Source organism: Chionomys nivalis, chromosome 26 (genome assembly GCF_950005125.1).
Source record: "Chionomys nivalis chromosome 26, mChiNiv1.1, whole genome shotgun sequence".
NCBI lineage: Eukaryota > Metazoa > Chordata > Mammalia > Rodentia > Cricetidae > Chionomys > Chionomys nivalis.
The window spans coordinates 4,891,471-4,912,613 of NC_080111.1; the positions used below are offsets into that span (position 1 = coordinate 4,891,471).

Genomic DNA, 21,143 nt, shown 5'->3' on the forward strand with positions numbered 1-21,143 from the left:
CGGTCTGCATTGAAACCACACGTCCTGGCAGCCGTAGGAGCTTCTCTGTCACAAACCACCTTTCCCCCAAACTGTGACTTACATTTTTCCACTTTCACTTTTCTCCTTTTTGTACAGGAACAAGTTTATATTTTGGGGAGATGGGATGTATGAAGGCATATAAATATATTTGAGGTTGAAGTACTCATTTATTTTTTAATATTGAAGACCAACTTGAAGACCTCATGCGTGCTAGGCCAGTGGTCTACCATTGAATGATATCTTAAGACTGAGAAGCAGACTTGGAAATAGTGAGAGGGGACCGGAGAGATGGCGCAGTGGTTAAGAGCACTTGCTGCTCTTGCATGAGGACCAGAGTTCGGTTCCCAGCACTCATTTCAGGCAGCTGGAAAAAAAGCTGCTTGCAGGGCCGCTGTCAGCCTCTGTGCTTGTGTCCCACACAGGCACACATCTGCATATAATTTAAAACTAATAAAAAGCCATAAAAAGTAGTAATGTAGGTATCGACCTTAGATAGTTTCAGATAAAAAATACCGATATACTGCTAATGACAGTACTTCTAAGTTGGCCAATTCGTAATTCTTACAACTCGTATTCTATGAAAAACAAACTAAGTTACCCTGTAATTTTGGGGCAAGTGTTTTCAGAAATAGTTTTCACATAAGCTGGGTGTTATGCAGATGGGATTAAAGGCAGAACCTTCCTTAGCATCATTGTGGTTGTTCATTTTAGCATTTAGATGGAGACTTGTATGTTCAAGCAGGCACGCTCTTACTGGATGCTTGTAGGACAGCAAATCTAGCTCATACAGTTAAGGCTGAGCTAGTATTTCACACAAAACATTAGAAATTGGTTTTGTCTAAACTCAACACATCTGCATCAAATCTGAAAGGCAAGTATGTCTGGGCTTCTTGCCTTTCAAAGTTAACCCAGTGCTCCTTGAAAGATCAGACTCCAGGATGAGTTTGAAACAAGTGATTTATAGAATTACCTTTGTGCCGGGAGTTGGTGGTGCACGCCTTTAATCCCAGCACTCGGGAGGCAGAGGCAGGTGGATCTCTATGGGTTCCAGGCCAGCCTGGTCTACAGGAACTAGTTCCAGGACAGGCTCCAAAGCTACAGAGAAACCCTGTCTGAGAAAACACAACAACAACAAATTGCCTTTGCAAGATTTGCCTTGACTTGAATGTATGCTCCGTATGGCATTACTTTAAAGATTTTAAAGGACATAATTTGGGGGACGTTAATTTTCATAGAATCCTTAGATGACCTACTATTCTCCCAGACGCTCACGTATTTCCTGCCAGAGACGTCAAGCTGGCTGATCTGATTTAAACCTTATGGCACTGGTAGGCGGAAGCGTCTCTTTAATTGCCCCTTATCTTCTCATCTCTCCACTGCAGGGCATTTTTCTGTTCTCATTGATCTGGTCTGTCGGTGCTTCTTGTACAGATGACGACCGTTTGAAATTCAGTAAGATTCTCCGAGAGCTAATGGAAGGTCCCATTTCAGACCTAACGCGGAATAAGTTCAAATTACAGAGCGGTACTGAACAGACATCCTCAAAGACATTAACAGTGCCGTTTCCTGAGAAGGGGACAATTTATGACTATCAGTTTGTCCCAGAGGTGAGTTCTGAGGCAGGACGCCTCAGTGCAGCCTGGCGGTTTCGGCGGAGACCTAGCCTGTAGTGGCTCTGGACGAGTCTCTCGCCGCTCACGTGAATAAGCAGCAGGAAATAGAGGAAGGTGTGCGGGCTTTGCGGTCAGACACCCTGAGTTTTAGTCCTAGGGAAATTCTTGGTTGGACAAGTTAATTTTCTTGAATATAGTTTTCCTCGGTGATCAAACGTCCTGATACCCAATTGTCCACTTTTGCCTATTAAGTATGATTACACGTTATGGTGCCCAGCTGGCACGATGGACACGCTACCCGAGGCCGTCCCTAGGAGATCCGAGTGTGTGTGTGTGTGTGTGTGTGTTAGCCCCCTGCTGGCCCAGAATCCTGGAGAAACGCTGCCTCCTAGGGACAGGCCCCGACACACTGGACTGGAAGGCGAGTTCCGGTCCTTGGTCTTGTAACTTCCACAAACATTGTGCGTCGAACAACTTTAGGAGTAACAGAGAATTTAAACACATAAAAACTCAGTAGAATAGGGACCGTGCTGGGTAATCACTGGACGGTTTCTATCCTTTTTTTTCTATTTAATAGAGAGGAAAGTTTCCACGTCACTGGTGTTTCTTCAGTAGAGTTATCTCCCAGACCTTCCTAAATCTGGCAGGATGCTTTTCAGACCTTAGTGTTTCACTTTTATAAATACTGCTTTGGTGAAACTTCTTAGGCACAAGTTAAGGAAGGTCTGCATATCTGATTATTTCTTTGAGATACATTTTTTTTTGTTTGTTTTTCGAGGCAGGGTTTTGAGATACATTTTTATGAGTTTCTAATTTTTATAACCCTGGAACTGTACTGTTAACCTCATTCTACGAGGAATTCTTCCTCCTCATCCCGCCCAGCACGTATCTGCTAATATCATTTTAAATTGTTCGTAACCCTGGAACTTCCAGAGAGGCACTTCCTATGGAGGGATCTGGGGCTCAGCACTTGTGAGCGGTCTCTCTACGATCACAGCCTCTAAATGATCGTCCACTTCCAGATTGCGGATTCTTAACTCCTCCTTTCCCAAATGCGGTCAAAGATGTATGTTTGAGTAGATTATCAAGACCGCGAAAAGGAACTCTGTTTCTCACCAGTTAGAAATTTTAGACGGGATGCGAACTCGGTGCCCTCCACAGCGTCTTCAGTAAATGTGTAACTCGTTACCAGAAGACGTAAAAATGAATGAGCTACAGGGCTCATCGTGAACCCATACCCTCTTCAGAAGAGCGTCATGCTGTCGCCTAGACCAAACGGAGGAGACAGCTGTTGTCTAGTACAGCCGCCAGTGAGGAGCGGCTGTGGGCATTTGGCAGTGCCAGGGAAGGATGGGCCTGCGTCTGATGCATTTTGAATCACCAGGGGTTTATTTATAATTCTGTGCAAAGGCTAGATAACGCAGTATTATTTTTCCAGAGAAAACGCAATCTTAAAACTTTATGACAAGAATCAAGCTACATGATTAACAAAGTCATTGGATGCAAGTAGGCAGCATGATATTAATTCACCATAACCACAAACTGGGAAATCTTACTTATACCACAGTGCACCATGAATGTAGTCGATACTGCTTAGTTGTTGTATTAATTACTTAGAATTACATTTATAAATTTTCATAAAATAAACCTTGCCTGAAAGAAGCGTAAGTGTTAAGTGATATACAGTTAACCTCTAGGGAAATTATAGCCTGTTCTTGTTACCATATTAAATAAAAATTCTTTACTCTTTGCCCATTGATTCATCAGATTTTATCAATGTGATTAGAGACTCCAGCATTGACGACTGGGTTGTAGCTGTGGTTTCAGAACATTTGAAATATCTGAACTTTGTCGTCTCAGTTTTATTTACACAAAAGCTCAGTTTCTCCTCAAATTCATGTATAAAATTTAACTTTTATCAGCCCAAGAGGATAATTGTTTTAAAGAATGAAATAAACGTGTAGATATCAGAATTTAATTGGTCTTGACCTTAGCTACAGGGGCACAGAAGTACACAGCCTGTTTTATAACTTTGACTGTTTGCTGTAAACAGGGCTTGGGGAGATGGGATCAGTGGATAAAGAAATTAGGAGACGCTCCCCCGATTCCCAAGGATGTCCAGTTTAATGAGATCATTGTGCCAACTCTAGACACGATCCGCTACTCCGCACTAATGAGCCTGCTGACCACGCATCAGAAGCCTTCGATATTTGTCGGCCCGACGGGAACGGGCAAGAGTGTTTATATCATTGTGAGTGTTGCAGAGATGTAAATATATGTGCTCAAGCATGTGTGCTCTCCTGAGAATTAGAATTTTAAGGTCAGCTTCGTTTAAAAATATAATCAACTATTTTGTTATTTAAATTACAGGGAATTTGAAGGTAATCATCTTTTATTTTAGAAAACGCGTGTAAAATGTGCCTTTTAGGAAAAGGAAAATCCTAGCTGTTTTGTCTCTGGTGGGCTGCCTACGTTAGGTGTTGATGTTGTTTTCTGTCCCTAAATCTCTGCCCCATTCATTTTGATATTCTAATAAGAACTTACTTCGTCTAGAATTAGGTCTCCTAGAAACTGTTAGTGATTAGACCTGACCAGGTTGCTTTTCTGACTCTTCCCCATCTGATGGTGACTTTGTAGTCGAGGTCGACTTGCCAGTGTGATTCTTGATGGAGCCAGCTGCTAGTGATGGTCGTGTTAGCTGCCACGAGAGATGCAGCCCAAACCCCAGCTGCCCTGCGCTGCTGGGGAAGGGGAGGGAAGGTGCCTTTGCCCGACTGTCTTCCATCCCAGGTTCCCAGCCCTCCCACTCTCCTCCAGTGTTTGACAGGATTTCTTTCTGGTTCTTCATTCACCTTAATTTCTATCGAATCCTTTAATCATTCTGAAATGTATCTGGGTATATGCCGGCTGTCCTGCTTTTATTGAGGAAGACTCTGAGAAAAACACAACTTTTTTTTTCCATTTATGCCTCTGTCAAATTCAACCCAGGCAATGGATTTTACTGTTATTAAAGACATTACTTTTCATAAAATGGTATCCACCTACCGTCTGTCCCTGTCACCCATATTGATGAAGGAGCGCAGCACTAACCCTTGCCTTCCAGCAAATACTGCTTGAACTACACTGAGGTCACCTAAGCTCAACTTACAGGAAGGTAACTGGGCCTGGAAAAGCAGCAGAACTGCACATCTAACAGAGGCCTCGTCTCCTCAGAGACAACGCAGGCTGGATTCCTGTCCCTCACTGAGGCTGGAGGCCTAACCTCTCAGTCCTCGCTGCTCCCTGTGATGAAATATGTGTGCTATTAATGTGGTTGTGAAAAATCAGAGAAAATCCATTCATGCAGGGCAGCTGGGCAGGTAGTGGTGCCCTGTTGGCATGGCAACGTGTTCCCTATTCCTTCCTTCCCTCACATTGTTTTGATTTGTCAGGTTCAACTCAAGTTTGTCAACAGTGATGCTTAGGGTGTGTTCTGAAATGCCGAAACAGGTCTTAGCTGTGGCTCACTCTGTTCTCTCCTGTCCTGTAGAATTTCCTTCTAAATCAACTCAATAAGGACATTTACAAACCTCTGATAGTTAACTTCTCAGCTCAGACGACAGCGGCTCAGACGCAGAACATCATCATGTCGAAGCTGGACAAGAGACGGAAAGGAGTTTTTGGCCCTCCTTTAGGCAAGAGGATGGTAATGGCTTTTCGTTCTCTCTTTCCTGTTTGTTCTAGCACTAATGTAATACTGGTATTATCCATGTCCCCTGCTACAGTCAGAACAAGAAAAACTAATGTTCTAAAGAGCTGATGTTTTTAAAATGATTTATTAGTGTGTATGTGTGTGAGTGTCTGGGAACAAGAAGGTAACGGTTCTCTCCTCTATGTATTCTGGAACTGAGCTCGGGACATTAGGCTCGACTGTGGGCACCCTGATCCTCTGAGACACCTCTTTGTCTCACTGGCTCTATTCTTTTAAATGGATTTTTTTGATTTGTGATTTTCCCAGATTGGGGCCATAGCGTAACTAGTGGAGTATTTAGCTAGCAGGCGCAGAGCTCTGAATTCGTGGTGGCCAAAGCCTGTGCTCCCAGCCCTCAGAAGATGGAGGCAGGTGTAAGCGGACAGTGCACGTCCATTTCCCGGCTGCCCAGACCTGAGCAGTCACACAGAAACTGTATTAATTACAACACTGTTTGGCCAATGGCTCGAACATATTTCTAGCTAGCTCTTATATCTTAAATGAACCCATTTCTATGTATCACCAAGAAGTTGTGGTCTACCAGTAAGGTTCCTGCATCTTTCTCCTTTGGCAGCTACATGGCATCTGCCTATCTCTGCCTTCTTTCTCCCTACCTTCAGTTTAGCTTTCCTGCCCTCGCTATATTCTGCCCTGCCATAGGCCAAAGCAGCTTCTTTATTAACCATTAGTAATAAAACATATTCATAGCATACAGAGGAGAATCCCACATCAGGCGAGGTTGCCGGAAATTCAAGGTCTTTCTTGGATACATAGAGAATTCAAGGTCAGTTTCCTAAAACAGGTCCTGTTTGTTTTAGGAACTTTGTCTAACTGGTAGCATTTGTGTGACGCTGAACATTTTGGTATTGTTTGTAAGTGGTTGTCTTATGAACTGAAAACAAAATATTGATATGGAAAATTGGATTGTAATTTCTCTACTGACATTCCTAGCATATTTAATGCTTGCTTTTCTTCCAGAACACTCTCTACCAAAGGACTTGTTTATGCTTCTTTGCATAGGACCCCATTGTCAACTGAGCCTTCTGCACTTGAAGGCTGCGCTCACCTATGGCCACACCTCTGTGCTATTTAACAAGTCAAAGTGTTTCACAGGGAAAAGGGTATCTTGAGAGGCAAATAGCATAAAATGGATTTATAGGCTTTCAATCACCAATATATAAACATTAGTAATGAGAAGGCCTCCTTATTTCTGTGGAAGTCTAAGTATTGTATTCTTGTTTGTTTATATATCACTTCTCAGATACATACTTATTTATTTGTTAGAATACAGACTAGTAATCTGCCCAGCATCATTTATATAATTGGGCTCTATTCAAGTACTAACACTTTCTTTTCTAGTCTTTTATTTATTTGTTATTCTTTTGGAGACTGTGTCTCACTTTGTAGCCCTGGTTGGCCTAGAACTCACTATATAGACCAGGCTGGCCTCGAACTCAGAGATCTGTCTCTGCCTCCCAAGTGCAAGAATTATAGGCATGTGCCGCCATAGGGGTTTAAGTGTGCCTCTTTTCTCTTTTAGGTTGTCTTTGTAGACGATGTCAATATGCCTGCTCGGGAGGTCTACGGGGCTCAGCCCCCCATCGAGTTACTCAGACAGTGGCTGGACCACTGGAATTGGTACGACCTCAAGGACTGCTCAGTGATCAAGCTCGTGGACATTCAGATCATGTGCGCTATGGGCCCTCCAGGTATGTGCCCCGAGTCTGTGGCTTCTAAGAGAGGAGACCACCCCAGCTGTATCTAAAGAGATGGCTGGGGAAAGAAGGAGAAACCCAATCGAGCAATCCCGAGTTCAGTGCTTGGGGAATGTATTTTCAAATCTGTTTCCACTGAAAGCTAAGGGAATGTTACTTTCATCAAATGGGTGGCCCTGGTTGCAACATTGGCCGACCAGTGCTTCCAAACCTTTCAGTATTTTCTGGAAGTTGACTCGCCATGTCCTACCCCTACATTCTGAGAACCTACATGGTCCCCCAGGGCCAGCTGGCACCCACCCATGTGCCGTTCTGGCAGCGTCAGAGACAGTCGTTCTTCCACGCCAGTGCACACCCCTTCTCTGGATTTAAAGTTTGCTAAGAAGAATTTAAAATAGCGAGAACCCAGAGGGACGAGCTCTTCAGTTCCCTTTACGTTTGCGAAACCAGGCTAATCTTGATACGCCTCCAACGGCTTGATTCTGCTAGCTGGGGGGGACCTTTCACTCCTTCCTTCCGCCTTCAATCTGACACCCTACTGAGTGTGTGCACAGTCTATGCTAAAACTGTTCTGTGCTTTTAAAAGCCCTTCTCTACTGACGAGTATAAGAGAAAAATCCCTTTGTCCAGTAACTGTTACTGTCTGTGTGTTTTGTTTGTCGGCCTGAGGGCTGGACCCAGAGCCTAGGGTGTGCTAAGCCTGTGTTGTTCCCTAAGCTTTGACCCCAGGCCTATTCACTTTAAATACGATACAGTTCTGTGACATAAATGTTAAAGGCTATGTCACCTATGGAAGCCTTGTGTTTGGAAATGTGATCACTATGGAAGTAAGACATTCTCCAGATTCTTAAATTGTAAGCAGCCAGCGACGTGGCAGCACACACTTGTAGATTGGCCTCACAGGAAGTCAATCAAGGTGTGGGGGAGGGATTAGGATAAAATAACCAGGCTGAGTTCACTCAAGTCATTCAGTTAAAAAAAGTCGCCTCAAGTTCGAGTGGAAATAGTTCTGATTTAGAGTCTCCCCAAAGAGTTAATTACTTTTAACTCTTTCTGTGTGACATGAATTTATCACCTTCCAAGTTAAACTGCCAAGGAGTGAAGAAGATACTTTGGCATTTTTCTAGCAATATTAAGAATTATCCTTTCCTGCTCTGGGCGGTGGTGGCGCACGCCTTCAATCCCAGCACTCAGGAGGCAGAGGCAGGAGGATCTCTGTGAGTCTGAGGCCAGCCTGGTCTACAAAAAGTTCCAGGACAGCCAGGGCTACACAGAAGAACCCTGTCTCGACAAACAAATAACAAACAAGGAATTCTGCTTTCTAATCCTTAGGCGGGGGCCGCAATCCAATAACCCCTCGCTACGTGAGACATTTCAATATCGTCACCATCAATGAGTTTAGCGACAAGTCCATGTTCACCATCTTCTCCAGAATCCTGACCTGGCACCTAAGGACCTGGTAGGTAATTCAGGGTTGCTCGGCTTCTTTTTAAAAAATATAAAGTTCTTAGGAGTGTACCCACGAGTCATATTTACTACACACTCTTGTGAAAGCCTCCCCAGACAGAGAAAGGTGACAGGTGATGATGTCACTGTCCTCCCTTCCTCCCCTGCCCTGGTGCGAGAACACAGCACAAGGTGGCCACTAATTCTGCTCCGTGCTTCTCTTGAGTTTTCATAACCGAGAACGATTCAGGTTGGAAGGAAGTGTTGGGCTTACGCTGTAACTTCAATATCGGGGGGGGGGGGGGACCTTGCGTTCCACACGGGGGTTCCCGCACCCACATTTCAGAATAGAGACTTGAGCCTACTCTCTGGGGAAATGTTTCCCAGCTGTAGGGATTCAGTTCTAACCCAGGAGATGAGTGGTCATCAGGGATCTGTTACCTGGCTCTCAGCCATCCTGGCTCCCTGAAGCCCATTCCTGGGACATGGTTATTTCTTGCCCAACCCAACGGTGATGGAACAGACGCCTGGCTTCTTGCTGAGCCAGGAGTTGAATGCAGCCAATCTTAACCGATGAATAATCTGCCTCTGGACTTTATTCTACCATAATCATATATTTTGCCTCTCTTATTATTCTTTTTATTTTGGTATTTTTTGGGTAGTTTTTATTCTCTTTTCTTTTGGAAACACATATTTCTTTATGGATTCTATTTGTATAAAATTGAGAATACCAAAGAGTGTACCAGCTAGGGAGGATTTGGCTTAGCATGTGGTAGCGTTTGCCTGGTTCTTACGCTTTTGTGCACAGCTGAAATCCACAAAGTTAGCTGATCCTGCCGAATTCACAGGGTTCCTTTGGACATACCACAAAATATTGAGTGGAATGTTTCTTGAAAAGAAGTAAACTCTAGAATAGTTAGAAGTGGGAATTTTATAAGCCAAATTGCTTCGATCACAATTGAAAATGTTACACTAATCACCTGAGTGTTAATGGCATGTTGTTGTGTTTGCTAACTTTTTTCTGGCAATTTTTTTTTTCCCGAAGTTATAAGTTTCCAGATGATTTTCTGGATCTGACCACACAAATCGTGAATGGTACAATGGCCCTGTACAAGGACGCCATGAAGAATCTCTTGCCTACCCCGGCTAAGTCTCACTACCTGTTCAACCTTCGCGATTTCTCCCGCGTCATTCAAGGTGTTTGTCTGTCGAGACCAGAAACAGCAGAGAACAAAGAGGCCATTAAACGCCTGTGGGTGCACGAGGTAAAATTCCATCTCGGCCCAATGTGGTTACAAGCGAGCAAGAGCTCAGCGGCTATGACTGAGTAGAAAGGACTGCTCAGTAGTGCGCGTTCTCGAGGCTCATTTAGGTGTTTGACACTGCGTAGGCCACGGCCATACCTGAAATTTTCGAGTATTTAATGTCTAATCCTGCCTTTTGACTTATAGGCTATCTCAAAGCAGGAGCTGATTTCAGCCTTTCAGCATCTTAACCCTCCCCAGCGCTTGTTAAAGCGTCTTCTGCGATAGGACAACTCTAAGCAGGTGGTTCTAAAGCATCCATGTCCCAGAGAGAACAAAACTGCTCAGCGAAATGTGTTGGGATTTCTAGTCTGAGCACACAGAAGCAATCTCTCCATTCTCTTGGGAATAAGGCGAGGGTGCCCTCTTCCTTCTTTCTGTCCATGTTCATTTTCTTCTACAGACTTGGATGGAGGAGGGAAGAGAGAAATCACCAAAGGTGACCCGTTGAAAATCATAGTTTGATATTTTAAGTGGTCACTGAGGCTACAGAGAAGTGGAGAGAAAACACCTAGCCCCACCCTATTTTCCATATATGAATAATATAGTCGTTTGAATCTTTGATAAAGTAGCTAAGAAACCTGGCAGTTGGGATATGCTGCTATACTAAATCTGCGTGGTACAGTCAGTTCGATTTAAAAGATACAAACCAGTTTCCCCAGGCGCTCTAGATACAATATTTGAGATCCTAAATCCTTACAAATGCCAATCTGAATCTGAGCGGCCCTCCCCTGCACTTGGGAGTTATGGCCACAGCAGGGTTAGAGCTGTGCTTTCGAAAGTCTGACCTGGCAATCCCACCACCCTAGACCGTGGCTGGGTGTGTCTCACATCTGGGGATGGGGACAGAGGCTCCAACTTTAGTGAGCAAATGAGCCACAGAACTATTCTGGAAGCGAGAGAGTGTGCCATGGGAGTAGCCTGGCAGTCATTGAAAGCTGGTGCCTTCTGTTAGAACATGGCCTATCTCTCACAGATGGCGGGGGTCACTTGGAAAAGTCCCTGAAGAGGTCAGGCCGTGCCTCCCTGCAGCTGTCCCGGGGACAGAGAGTTAAGAAGCAGTGTGGGGGGACTTGAAATTTCTCCATGGATGGTTCCCGACTTTTCTCTGCTCTGTGTCACAAACACTGTGGTGTGCAAGTCCCCTCCAGTCCCTGAAGCTGATAAACTTGTGATTTTCATCTCTTTCTGGGATCTGCTGGGGGGGGGGGGTGCCCTGACAGCCACTCTCTGAGGAGGCTCCTCTCTGCTCCACCTCCCTCTCGGGCCTCCCCCTCTTTCTTTTATTCTCTTTCAAGAAGCTGCTCTCCAGGTTTTAAAGGGGAGCCCCTCCTTCCTTTGGAGACATCGTTTTGTTTAGGTTTCATCTGTTGTTTCGCTTTTGTCTAAGGCTGCTTCTTCCACCTCGAGACCCGAGCATGGCTTTGCGTCTCTTCTTTCCCCTAATAAACCAGAGCTTCTAAAGTGAATTGTGCACCAGTGCCCCCTAAATCTGATGCGGCAGCTCTTGTCGTTACCTTACTATAGCTGTTCTGTTTAATACCTTCTTTGTGGGGGAGGAGACGCGTTAACCAAGAACCTTTAGACCGAGCAGCTTATCAGCGACAAGTGTTTCATTTCAAACAGTTCGAGAGGCCACCATGTACCGGATCTGGGGCAGTGGTGCATGTAGTGTCTGTGGAGAGCCTGTTCCTCGTTTGCGGACAGGGCTTCCTCTCTGTGTTCACATGGCTGGAAGTGGTGGGGGCTCTCCGGTTTCTGTGTGTGACATTAATCTGCTTATGGGCATCTGCCCATAGCCTAATTACGGAGCCCTGTCCACCAGTACCACCACCGTCATCTTAGAGGGAGGATTTCAACACAGAAATTTTGCAATTAAGTAAAGATTTAGAACAAGACAGCATTTCATCACGAGCCAATCTTACTCTAGGAGGCATCTAGAATTTTCCATCTCAGTTCTTCCCTTTATCATCCTTCTCTTTGCGTTATTTTCTTCCCATTATATAAAGGCTTGTGGTCATTGCTTAGATATATTCTTATTACCCAAGTCACCCAGTCCCCAGTCCCATAGGTTTACTTTTTTTTTTTTTGGATTTTTCGAGACAGGGTTTCTCCGTAGACTTTTGGTTCCTGTCCTGGAACTAGCTCTTGTAGACCAGGCTGGCTTCGAACTCCCAGAGATCCGCCTGCCTCTGCCTCCCGAGTGCTGGGATTAAAGGCGTGCGCCACCACCGCTCGGCTCCCATAGGTTTACTAATCATTACTTCGATTTATTTTTTTTTTCCACACTTAGCATCACCTGGCACATTTAAATTTTTTGTTTGCTTGCTGTCTTTGTCATTGTATCAGCCTTTGCTTATCAGTTCCTTTCCCCGGAGCTCCAGTGACTGCTGGAGAATGAAGACGCAAAGGGGGAGGCAGGCAGAATGGATATGGCGTAATCGACCTTATTGCATGGGACTGAACATGCTACGGAGTAGGTTATAGATGCCGGTGTATGTGTGACTCAACCAGCTGTTAGCCTTTTCCGGATTCCATCAGATTATTGGCTGATAGCCATCACTAATAGTTCTTTGAACATTTAACAAGGCTCATAACAATAAAAAAAAAACCTTGTAATTTTAATGATTATTTTATATTCTCCCACATACACGGCTTCTCTGTGGAAGTTCAGCATTTTAGTCCAATGGGGTCCAGTGGTTTGGGTCCCTGTATCCCTTCCCCTCAGGGCGTTTGTAGGGTTTCCTTTCTGATGTGGAGTACTGGACCTAGCCACCTCCCTGCCTCAGATTCTGCCTCCGTGATGTCCCCACTGACCAGGCCGTTTAATGCCACCCCACCTCCACCCTGGCAGTTCAGACTTCCCTGTCCTGTGTCCTGCCTGCTTCCCCTCCCCTTCCCCCCCCCATCTATAACACTTGCCAACTCCCAGCCTGGCAGGAAGCTTGTTTGTTATGCTTCTTAATGTCCATCTCCCCCAGCACACCGACTCCACCGGGAAGATTTCCCTTTTTTCTTTGTTTATCTTCAGGTGCCGAGAACAATATTTGACACATTGTTCTCAGCATTTCAAAAACTGTGAAGTATTGAATTCAAGAGTCTAATTTGTGCTTTATTCCTGTTGACTCAAGACAGTTTCCTTCAGGGCTTAATATATGCTGAAGACTACGGTGCCTGCCCTTTCCCTTCCAAGGTACTGCTGGAAAGGACCTGATCTAATTTCATAACACGGTTTTGGACTTCCTCTCATTCCCCTCGGCTTCCTTATGGTGTCCGAACTTTAGCGAGCATATTACCTAGTATCCCTGTTAAATATTGGTATTCTTCAGAAACAAAGAAAACAACACCCCCAGGAGAAAAAGAGACAGAGGATTTGAGTTTTTCCCAAAATTAAATTTCCTCACGCTGTGAAGGAGACTACCTAAAAAGTGAGAAGACAATAGGAAGACAGAGACAGTGCTTGTTAGCCATGCTTTGAGGAGTGTGAAGTGCCTACAAAACATCAGAAAGCTTTGCAGCTGAGCTCATTATACTAAAACCCAGCACTTGGAATGCTAATTTTCCAAAGAAGGCCCTCTGAGTGAGTTAGAGAGAGAAAGGGGCGGGGCAGGCACAAGAGAGAGCACGCTAGCAAAGCACCCCTTCCTGAAGAAAGATCTGTCTTGTCCCATCAGGGTCCTTCTAATATTACTTAGCAGTAACTGTCTCCTTCAAGGCCCAGTGTCAAGCGTTGGGAAGTGGAATTCGGTCCAAAATGAACTATGACTGCAGGACAGTAATATCGGCATGAAGGAATAATTGTCAAAGACAGAAAACTTGCTTATTTATTGTGGCTCCAAATCGCATGCATATAATCAGATTTATTCTAATAATTGCTTCTGGGATCGATTCTACCAGAAATGTTTTAGACGTCTACCACGTGTCTGAAACAACTGTCCCCTGATCCAAGACAATTTTCTAAAAAAAAAAAAAAAAAGTACTTAAAAACACAGCAAATAATTTGCCAATAAAAAGTTACCTATCTAGGAAAAAAGCAATGTGTTGGGAAGGGAGCTGACAAACGCTGGCTCCCAGTGATCATATCCTGCTACCTGAGCCTGAGCAGTCAGCCGAGGAACTCACCCACCTCACGGCCTCAGTTCCTTTGCAGACACCCAGCCCCATCAGCCTCTGCAAATTGCTTTCTAAAGTTTATTTGCTTATTAATTTTGAGATTATCATATAGTTACAACATTTCTCCTTTCCCTTTCTTCCCCCCAAACCCTCCCATAGACCCCTTCTCAGGTCCTCTTCAAATTCATGGCCTCCTTTTTCACTAATTATTATTGCATGCATAGAGTTATTGCATGCATATTATATATAATATATAAACATACATACACACACACATACACATATTCCTAAACATAGCCTGTTCGGTCTTTTTAATGTTACTTGTATGGATGTTTTCCGGGATGACCGTTTGACCCTGAACCGTTTGGTTTGTTCTTTCGTGCCCCAACCATCTCTCACGCCTCCATTTCTCCTCAGTTGCCTGTAGGTCTTTGTGTAGGGTTTCATCCTGGTGGGCTGTTCCTTGTCCAGTCTGACGTGTCTGTTAGTGGCATCCTTTTATAGCTCATATTTGGGACCTTGTGTTGGTGGGACCTTGTGTATGTCGCTTCTGATGTTACTAGGAAACACAACCTCACAGCAAACTCCCTGATCCTCTGGTCCTCTGGTTCTTAGACCCCTCCACCCTCTTCCATGATGTTCTCAGAGCCTCAGGTGTGGGGATGTTTGCAGAAGGACGCACTGGGACCGGGCTCCACAATTGGGCATTTTTATTGGTTGTGGTTTTCTGTAGTGGTGCACATCTGTCGCAAAGACAAGTCTTCTTGATGAGGGAGTGAAGACTATGTCACCTTGAGAATAAGGACACATGTTTATCGATTGCCGGTTCAGGAAATCAGTGGTTGTAGATTCTCCTGCAATAAGCACGACCTCATCGCACTGAGGAGTTGACTAGGTTTCCAGTAGCAGGCATGGTTTTCCTCCAGTTGACTAGGTCTCGAGGGCAGCTAGAGAGCTATTGGTCTGTCACCAAGCTAAGCACGCCACAGCTGCACCTTAGGGTTGTCATACCATGCTGCTCACTCATGTGCTGCTCAGACACCATGGCTGGGTACAAATTACTTTTCATTTAGTGTCCCTGAAGGTAGCTATTGTATCAAGTAGACACAATTAAAATTAATATTTAAACTTTATTAGGACATAGTCTTTACGTATGCTTTGGATAAAACTTGTGGATATTTCATGACAGTATTTTATACGATCTACTTGGTGTTTTATAATTTACACAGAATAAATAAGCAGACTTAAAAAATATGATTCTTAAAGCCACTTTTAAAATTATGCAGGTCCTCAGAGTGTATTATGATCGCCTTCTGGATAATGCTGACAGAAGCTGGCTTATTAACTACATACAAGAAATTCTGAAAAACTACATGCAGGAAGATTTTCATGAACTCTTTAGCAACTTGGATTTCGATTATGATGGCATTGTGGAAGAAGATGACTTAAGAAGTTTAATGTTTTGTGATTTTCACGACCCGAAGAGGGAGGATACCTGCTACAGGGAAATCGCAGACGTGGACTTACTTCGGATGATTGTAGAAAGCCACCTCGAAGAATACAACAACATGAGCAAAAAACCCATGAACCTGGTCTTGTTCCGGTTTGCCATCGAACACATCAGTAGGATCTCTCGGATCTTGAAGCAGCCGAGGAGCCACGCCCTCCTAGTGGGCGTTGGCGGGAGCGGAAGGCAGTCAGTCACCCGGCTGGCGGCCCACATGGCCGACTTTTCAGTCTTCCAGGTGGAGATCTCCAAGGGCTACGGGAGCAACGAGTGGCGCGAAGATTTAAAAGTGATCTTACGGAAGTGCGCGGAAGGCGACATGCAGGGCGTCTTCCTGTTCACGGACATGCAGATTAAAAGGGAGTCGTTCCTGGAAGACATCAACAACCTGCTAAATGCTGGGGAGGTTCCAAACCTCTTTGCTCTGGACGAGAAGCAAGAGATCTGCGAAAAGATGCGCCAGCTGGATCGCCAGCGGGATAAAACCAAGCAAACGGATGGGAGCCCCATTGCACTTTTCAACATGTTCATCGACCGCTGCCGCAACCAGCTGCACGTGGTCCTGGCCATGAGCCCCATCGGAGATGCCTTTCGGATCCGTCTTAGGAAATTCCCCGCCCTGGTTAACTGTTGTACCATCGACTGGTTCCAGGTGTGTATGTCCACGTGAAATTTGGATAGAAACCTAGAAATGTTGAATCTCCATCACCGTGAAATATTTTTTGACTGCACCCCAAAGTATAGGTTAGCGAGTCTTTAATTTTATCATAATGTGTCCTATGCAGTTATAGCAACACACATCATTACAAGATTACATTCATGAGTCTAAATGCATTACAGAAAGTACCTGTTCTTGTGTCAGGGTCCCGATAGGAAACAGCATAGCTGAGAAGAGCTTGGGAAGGGATTGGCCACAGAAGCGTGGGTAGGGTTAAGGGAGCCAAGAGGGCATGGTGGGAAAAGACTTGGAGAGCTACAGACCCACCTTCTGGCTCATCCACCCTCTGTGCTGTTTACAGAACCCAACAAAAATCAGAAGGGAAAAACACATTGGGGATTTTTGTAGTAAAGTTCTGTCTCAGAAAGCAGGAAGCTGAAGACACAGGGATGGAGGCAAAGCAGCAGAGTGGTTTATGTTTCAATCACAGAACAGACTGAAGGCACAGCACATGTGTGGCTGAGGTCCTGTATGTAGATCTAACCCAACCATTTACGATATCGGAAAGTTACCCAGACCTTCATTGCCATGTCTTTTATTCCAGGCGCGTGTCCTTTGCTTGGCTCCTTTCTTGCTTTTACCAGATAACGCTGTAACAACTGTGCATATAAGGAGCAAAGGCTTTCTATAGAAAATCTTTAAGAGAAAAGGAAAACTGACCCAAACCAAGACCCTGGCAGAGATAAATATGAACTGTAAAATGGGGCTGGAGGAAGGGCAGAGCAGTTAGGGTGAAGGAGCCGAGGGAAGGGGCCTGGTTGAGGTCAGAAAGGTTCCGACAAAGATCTGCAAGTTGGTTTGGATCTTACCACGTGTGCACTGGGCAGACTTCCGGGGTTGGACCGGGAAGTGTGCCAAGGGTGCACCTTTGCAGTTTGAAAAGTTATTTTCTTGTCTTTCCCGGGAGTGAAGACAGGGATGGTCATGCTGGCACACACCGGCTGACGATAGCAGAAACTTGAGTTCGGGCAGTGGTGTGGAAAGAAGGAAAACAGTTTAGAAGTTATTTTAGGGGGTCGAGGAGGAGGAGCGGATGCAGGAAGTCCTGGGCCTTGACTGAGGCGTGTTGGTGACTGATGGAGACGGCTACCGAGTTGAGGAAGGATCTGCTCGGCTGGGGAGGGAGGAACCGTGACTGTGCAGGCTTGTTGACTTGACACTGGCGTCGAGCGATCTGAGGGACATCATGGAGGTGGTCATTTGTGTGATTCTGCTGTTTAGGGGAAAGTATAATAACCGTGGGGAGGATTAAATGAGAAAAGTACACACTGAGTTCAGATCCTCCTCTTTCTTTATCCCGTCGACACTCAATAGCAATTTATCTAATGCCGGAGCACACTGGACAGGGTCGCTACCTGCACTAGCTACCGCCACTCTGCCCCACGCAGGCAAGGGCAGGAACAAAACTCTCTATGGAGTCTTTCTCACTCCATGCCTTAAACGAGTCCTCTTTGTCTCTAGTCCACGACACACGAAGGGCTGCAGCAACGACAGGGTAGTACTAGTGACCTTGGTCAACTGCTGACACACTCATTTTAAATTCAGTCGTGGCCAGAAGACGCTTTGGAAGCGGTGGCGTCACGGTTCCTGGAAGAAATCGAAATGTCGGAGGAGATCCGTGAGGGCTGTATCGAGATGTGCAAGAGCTTCCATACATCCACCATCAACTTATCCACCTTGTTCCACAGTGAGCTGCAGAGATACAACTACGTGACTCCCACCTCCTACCTGGAACTCATCTCCACCTTCAAACTCTTGCTAGAAAAGAAAAGAAAGTAAGGATGAAAAATTCTGGTTTTAAGTACGCTATGAACGTTTAAACGTGTCTGTATGAAACCGACATAGCAATGATGGAATCACACACTTTCCCTATAGATATACTGTTGGGATTCAGTCCTTAGAGTCTGAGGGTAGGAAGCAGGTCTCATTCTTTGGTTTAATTACGTTGCCTAGTACACCGTAAATCTATCATTTCGTTTAGCGCAGGAGTGAAGGCGGGGCTAGGGAGGTGGCCGTATAAAGATCTGGATTTCAATCCTCAGAACCCAAGGGGAGAAACAGCAACTGGGCGTGCTGGCACCCGTTTATAAGGCTCAGTGCTGGAAGACGGAGACGGGCCAGTCTCCGAGGCCAGCTACCCAAGGTGGATGGCTCTTGAGGAATGGCAGCCCAGCCTGACCACTGGCTGCAAAGCCGCGATGCACAGGTGCACCCTCGAGGCCATGTGAATGCCCCCCACATGTGGAAGAATGCAGGTGTGCCCTATAGGGCAGGGGTAAATCCCGAGGATTCCTTGATGATAGTGTTGAGTGAAGAAAGACGCTTAAAAGAAATCCTACGCTAGCTCAGAACTGAAAATAATGGAGGGTTATGTATTTAGGGGTAGACACACAGATCAGAATCCTCTGCTGGAACAGAGAACAGCAACCGAATCCCGCAGCCGGAAAAGAGGCTGAATGCGTGCTTTATTTTGGCATATATAGTATGAGACGCCATGCCCAAGAGGGCGGGTAACTGAGAGGCTACTGGTGGTAGGAATTCCTACAGCACCACCTTTCGTTTAAATAAGAGAATTCTAAGCCTAATACAAAATTAATATGCAATAAGAACAAATTATCCAATAGTTGAGTAAGAACCATTAGCGAGCGAATTTTTTCCCTTTTATTAGGGATAAGATGATTTATAAGTCTTGTTGGAGTCTGTGCAACCACAATCCCGGAGACAGACTTTATTTATGTAGACAGTTTTTCCTCTCCACTAACCTTCTATTTGAAAAAAATGTCAATATGACATGCAAGAGGCATATGCCATAGCCAGTCTCAAACTAAGTTTTCAGACATATATAAGTTTTCAGAGACAGCATAAATTTCCTTTGCTTGTAAAAATACTTGAAATGCACATTCTAAAATCTAAAATTTATTAACAACAAGGTTAAAAGTTTTAAAAGTTTCAAAAATTTTAGTGACCTATCCTCCCTACAGTGAGTGTCAACGTGAGTTCTCGGAAAAGTCGGTCCTAGACTTTCTTTGCTTCTGAAATGAGTACCGGGCTTGCACATTCAAAAATGTAAAACTTATTAACATTCACCTCGGAAGGTGAGAAAACTGTGGTGATACCCCTGAAGGAAGTCTTTCGTCTCAAATGCTCTCTGAAGTGAATTTTGTGTCATATTTATTATTTTTGTGGCAGGAACACAAGCAAGACTCATTGAGAGGCAAAGTAGCATCCCCTGCGGCGGAGCGGGGCGGGGCGGTGGGGGGTGGGCCTGGTAACGGCTGACTTTGCATTTTCACCCTTGATGTATTTTTATCCTGGATTTAACAAATCAAGTTTAGTTACTTAAATGAATCTGGTGAATCAAACATCCATATTACTAGCCATAAATTATACATTATAAAATTCTGGAGATTTTTTAAGCCTAAAACAGAGATCATAGTCTACAGCTCAATTATATTATATTATTTATAGTAGATTTCAGGACTATTAACCTAATAGAGCAAATTCTTTTACATATTAAAAAATACTTAAAGCAGATTTTTTAACATGAAATATTAGTATGTCCTTCCATAATTAAACTCAAAGTCTCCCCACTGGCTCGTTCAAGAGCACAAGCATTTTGAAGTGTTGTTCCTCATATTGATCAAGATGGTACCCAGATAACCACAGACGTTTTTCATCCCCCACTGAGAGTGTCTATTGCTACATTATTCCAGGTCGTCCAGGTCCCTGAGGTCCACACCATACAGTCACACCATTAGTAATGTTTCCTTCTGTCGAATGAAAGCTACAGTTCCCACCCAAAGCTGCTACATGACTTGACAGGACTTCATTTATTTGGCTCTCAAGATTCTTAACCTAATAATGGGATCGTGCTTGTTCTTTTCCATTTACCTATGCTGGAGGACCATAAGTTCTCAGAGATTAAGTTTTGGATGTCACCCATAAACAAGGCTCTTATTTGTAGACGCGCAGTGCTAAGGTTATCCTAACTGAAAATAAGGCTAACCCAGCAATATACAAACTTACAGGGAGGTTAAGAAGCCGTGGCGGAGGGATCTCAGATAATCATGTTGCTCTTTCACTTTATCTTTTACATTTTCCCCTTCATAATTTCTTGCCAATTAATTAAAATATAACTGTATCATTTCTCCCTTCCCGTTCTTTCCTTCTTCTAACGCCTCCCGTGTCCCCTCTTCACACACAGCATAGGACGGTGGGAAATCTGGCTTCTCTGCCCCACTCTTTTGTCAACTATTTTGCTTTCGCAGAAGGAATTCAGCACATGATAAAAACGTGAATTTCTGAGTTTATCCTCCTCCTCTGTGACAGCCTTTCCCATGGTTGTTTTTGTTTTTCCCTTTTTTGGGTTACTTTATCTCCCTCAAGCTGTCTTCCTGCTCTAGCTATTTCCTTGAGAATTTTTGAAATATGTCATATTTTCAGATGAATTGATGCAGATAAGGAGATTTTTTTCAGTAGAGAACATATATGGACACGGGTAAGTATTTTAAAGAATATTAAAATAGTAAATTCTAAAGGACTTAAATTATTCATTTATTATATCCTTTAAAAAAGCACTTTGCACAAAAATGTTGAGTTTTAATATCAGTCTCAATTGTCCCTTCTGTCTTAATAAAAAAATTACTATTTCAAGATGTAATACATTTTTAAATTCAAATACATCTTAAACACAGGTCTCGCTGTATACCCTAGGCTAATACAGCCCTGACTGGATAGCTTCAACTTTCCAACTACTGGGAAGATATAATCTATTTTAAGTACATTTTCATCTCTGGCAATATTCAAAATGATGTATGGAGGGCATTGAAGCCTTTTTGAAGTAAGTGATTATTAAAAAAAAAAAAAAACAAAACAGCCAATAGAATTGTTGAAAGTAATTCACCAAGGTGGCAAGGCGACTGGCCGGTGTTACAGGGGGAGTGTCCAGTTTGTCCCAGGAGGCCCTTTGCCTTGTT

General features: G+C 44.2%; 1 protein-coding gene across 1 annotated transcript in view; it reads left to right on the forward strand.

Moving 5' to 3' along the window:
* Window positions 1-21,143, forward strand: part of Dnah7 (dynein axonemal heavy chain 7) — a 198,309-nt gene that overhangs the window by 102,579 nt on the left and 74,587 nt on the right. The window contains exons 35-42 of the mRNA XM_057758440.1: window positions 1,404-1,628; window positions 3,688-3,885; window positions 5,164-5,319; window positions 6,905-7,073; window positions 8,412-8,538; window positions 9,571-9,790; window positions 15,229-16,101; window positions 17,713-17,942. Of these exons, the coding sequence (XP_057614423.1) occupies window positions 1,404-1,628; window positions 3,688-3,885; window positions 5,164-5,319; window positions 6,905-7,073; window positions 8,412-8,538; window positions 9,571-9,790; window positions 15,229-16,101; window positions 17,713-17,942 (2,198 nt within the window). The remainder of the gene's footprint in view (window positions 1-1,403; window positions 1,629-3,687; window positions 3,886-5,163; window positions 5,320-6,904; window positions 7,074-8,411; window positions 8,539-9,570; window positions 9,791-15,228; window positions 16,102-17,712; window positions 17,943-21,143) is intronic.